Genomic DNA, 4,280 nt, shown 5'->3' on the forward strand with positions numbered 1-4,280 from the left:
TTCAGCTCCAAAGCCTGGCTCACAGAACACCTACCTTGAACCAGCCTGAATTCATTCATTCAACCACTCTTTATTAAGCACCTGTTGTGTGCCATCTGTTGTTCTAGACCCTGTGCATACAGTGGTGAACCAGAAAAACAAGGTCTGTTCCTTCATAGAACTTAAATTCCAGTGGTGGGAACAGACGATAAACTAACCAAGAACATTTTATAATTACAAGGAGATAAGTGCTATGGACAAAAATATGGTAGGGTGAATGAATTTGGGAGACCTGGGGAGGAGAACACCGGTTGCAGCATTTAATAGGGTGCGCAGGAAGGTGTCTTTTGAGTAAACAGTTGAAGGAGATGAGGGAGTCAGCCAGGTGATTACCTGGGAAAAAAATGTTCCAGCAGAGGGAACAGCCAGTGCAAAGGCCCTGAGTCAGGAGCGTGTTGGAGCGGTCCAGGAAATGCACGAATGCCAGTGTGGCTGGAGCAGATAGTGTGGGAGTCGTGCGTGGGAGATGAGGACAGAGGAGTAAGGAGGGGTACAGGATGTTTGGCAGCATAAGGCCTGTAGCTTGAGGTAACCCTGGTCACTCGGAGTGAAGTAGGGAGTCAGGAGAGGGTAGTGAGCTGAGGAGGGACAGGGAGTGACTCAAATGTTAAGATCCCTTTGGTGACAGGGCAGAAAAAACAGAAAAGTAAAGACAGACACAGAGTATTTTATTTTTCCCAAACTTACGCCTAAACCAGCAGTTCTCAGCCTTTCACAGGGGTAGCCTAAGACCATCGGAAAACACATATTTTCGATGGTCTTAGGAACCGATACACCGCTCCTCTATCCGTCTCAGATACGCCCACATACGAGTACCTGGCAACCCCTGTGAAAGGGTCGTTCAACCCCCAAAGGGGTCGCGACCCACAGGTTGAGAACTGCTGGCCTAAACAAAGCTGTAGGACATGACTGAGGATATTACTAGAGGTTTAAGAACAATGGGAGGATAGGGAATAGGCTGGAGGGAGGGAGGGAGGGAGGCATTACATTCTTCCAGAACTATGAATAAAAGTGAAGGCTCTTAGGTCCCCTCTTCCTGAAAGCCCCTTAAACCTTCCCACCACTGGAAGCCTTGGTTTTGGACTCTCTCTAAAATGCTTCTCAGGTCTCTCCCTACCTTACCCCCCCCCTTTTGTCCCTCAAGGACCCCTGAAGACCCTCCTTTCATCTTATCCTCATCCCCAGTGCCTCCTCTTCAGCTTGACTCTGGAAGCTCCAAGTTTTTCCTTCTTAAACTTGGTAGCAATTCACCTTTTGCCCTCAAAGGCATTTTCCTAAATCAAGAGCGACCTAGAGAAATTATAATTTGCCTGCAAGGCAGCAGTGCCTGCAGGCAGTTGCAGCATTTTCCTTGACTGTATATATCTGTTTCCAGACATCAGCTGGGATCTCCCTGCTGGTTAGGATCTGTATAAAATTAATTCAAATGCCATTCTTCAACCGTGGGATGGTGAATGCCCTCCCTCAATTTCTACTCATTCTCAGAAGCTTTCTTTGCCCCACCCCCATGATTTTGTTTCCGCTGGATCCATTCAATGTGGGGAATCCTGTGTGCCTCCTCATTTGGGGTGCACGGACTAATTCCATCCTTTGATTTCTCTGCAACCAACCATATATACAAGGCATTTAGGTGCAGAGTGTGAGAGTGTGGACAAGGCTTTACCGAAGGTTTGGGGATGCAGAGGTATTTACATCAACAGACAGGCAAACAACTCAAAACTCCAGGTGACATATTTTTGTCTGCAAGACACTTTACCTTCTCTGCCACCCAGCGTCCAGCCACATGCCTGGGCCTCTCACTTTCCTCTGACCTGCGCTGTCCAATATTATTTAATTTAAATTAATTAAAATTAAATAAAATTTAAAGTTCCATCCTATCATCACACTGGCACATTTCACAAGCTCAAGAGCCACATGTGCCTGGTGGCTGCCATGTTGGACAGCGCAGATGGAACATTTCCATAATGGCAAAATGTTCTTTTGGACAATGCTGAACTTGACAAAAATAGGTACCTCCCTCTAAGAGCGAGTCTGGTGTCTGCAGTTAAGATGACCAAAATTTTACCCCATACATATGTCATTTAAAAAAATACATGTGGAATTATATGCTATATGGGATTCTGGGACTAGTTTTTATTATGATTTATACACTCTGGCCATCTTCACGTCAGATCATAAGCGTTTATCTTATTTCACAGACTAGTTACATAGGGTTCCGTGGTGTGGATTCATTTATTCACTCATTCATTTATTCTGCAAATCTTTACGACCATCTTGTATCTGCAGAGCCTGTGATGGGTCACAGCCTGAAATGAGACCCACTCAGACCCTGCCCTCGTGGGGTTCACAGTCTAGTGGGAGTGGCTGAATCAAACAATCACAGAAATAAATGCAAAATGGCATCAATTGTGAACGAAGTGACATGCGGCAAGTGCCACCATGCGATCCATCTTTGAGAACTGATTCCAAATTCCAGCCCATTTTCTCACCAAGTTTTAGAAATTAGGGCTTTGTGGGAGAATGTAAGCAAATTAAGAAGATGTGACTGGCCCTGTGTTTCCCGGTCTGAATAATGGAGATAATAGTTTCTACCTCAGGAATGTTGTGAGGATTAAATCGTTATAGTAGATGGACACTGCCTGGCACAATATAAGTGATCATTACCATTATTATTGTGTGTTTCCTTTTCTGGACCTCAGTCTTTCTCTTTAAAATGGATGAGTGTATCGGACTCCTTTAGAGGGCTCTAGTGAGGGTTAAAGGAGTAATTAATTATTTCATTAACCATCACAGCTAACATTTATCCAGCACTTTCTCTGTACCAAGCGCTATCTAACCTTTGCAACAACCCAAAGGGAAGTATGACTGTTATCCCCATTTTACAGATGTTGAAAATGAGGCACAAAGAGGTGCAGTGGCTTGCTCAAGAGTTCACCACTAGTTAATAACTGGAGCAGTTGGACGTTAGGGGTGACAGGGGTTCCGGGCTGGGCCATGAGGGCATCTGGGTGAGACTGACCATGCTCTTCTTGCACCCGGACCCAGGAAGCTGGACGCCTTCATCTATGACGCGGCTGTGCTTAACTACATGGCCCGTAAGGATGAGGGCTGCAAGCTCGTCACCATCGGTTCGGGCAAGGTCTTTGCCACCACAGGCTATGGCATCGCCCTGCACAAGGGCTCCCGCTGGAAACGGCCTATCGACCTGGCACTGCTGCAGTTCCTGGGGGATGGTGCGGCTGCAGGGGGGAGGGNAAAGATTTTATTGGGGAATTGGGGAAGGGGAACAGCCAAGTTGTTGTCCTTCAATCTTAGCTGCAGAGGGCGCAGCTAGCTCAGCTAGCTAGCTCAGCTCCAAGTCCAGTTGCCATCTGGCCGCCCGTCGGCAGCTCGAGGTTGCTCAAAGTACTGTGTTCAATCTTAGTTGCAGGTGCAGGTGGGCATAGCCCACCATCCCATGCAGGAGTCAAACCGGAAACCTTGTTGTTAGGAGCATGTGCTCTCACAAGCTGAGCCATCATGCCACCTGTTGGCATCTCAGTGGCAGCTCAGCTTGGGTGCAGCTCACTGGCCCATGTGGGGGAATTGAACCAGCGACCCTGGTTCAGAGATTGCGCTCTTAACCAACTGAGCCACTCGGCTGGCACTCTTTCTTTCTTTTTTTTACCAGTTCATCTGGATTTTATTCATTTGTTTTAAATACAAAGAAAAGGAGAGGGTAAAAGAAGTTATTTCTGTACTATTTCAAATGCAAGTTACTCCATTGCTGGGGGTATTTGCATGGTGCTTGGCACCATAGGACCCACAGGGCTAGTTCCAACCATTATTCGGTGAGGATTTTTTTCTTTCTAGCATTCCTTTAAGGCCCATTTACTGCAGGTTTTGTTTATTCTCCTGGCAATCAGCATTTATTTATATGTTTTATTTTTCAATCACAGTTGACATTCAGTATTATTTTATATTAGTTCATCAATGTGTCTTCATCTATTCTCATTGCTGGACCTTCCAATGGTATCCTTAGGCCATTCATTCTGGGAAATTTTCTTGATTCTTTCAATTACGATTTCCCCCTTCCCTCCATTCCTGTTCTTTGTTTCTGGAACCCTTATTAGTTTGATATTGAGCTCCCTGGACTGTCCATTTCTTTTATTCCCTCTTATTTTTCCATCTCTTTATCTTTCTGCTCTGCTTCCAAAGAGATTTTCTTAATATTATCTTCCACTCTATTATTAAGCTTTTCA

General features: G+C 45.5%; 1 protein-coding gene across 1 annotated transcript in view; it reads left to right on the forward strand.

The window, feature by feature from the left end:
* Positions 1–4,280, forward strand: part of GRIN2D (glutamate ionotropic receptor NMDA type subunit 2D) — a 40,329-nt gene that overhangs the window by 28,707 nt on the left and 7,342 nt on the right. Inside the window, exon 11 of the mRNA XM_019658128.1 lies at positions 3,085–3,272. Within this exon, the coding sequence (XP_019513673.1) occupies positions 3,085–3,272 (188 nt within the window). The remainder of the gene's footprint in view (positions 1–3,084; positions 3,273–4,280) is intronic.

Source organism: Hipposideros armiger, unplaced genomic scaffold, assembly GCF_001890085.2.
Source record: "Hipposideros armiger isolate ML-2016 unplaced genomic scaffold, ASM189008v1 scaffold_283, whole genome shotgun sequence".
Taxonomy (NCBI): Eukaryota; Metazoa; Chordata; class Mammalia; order Chiroptera; family Hipposideridae; genus Hipposideros; species Hipposideros armiger.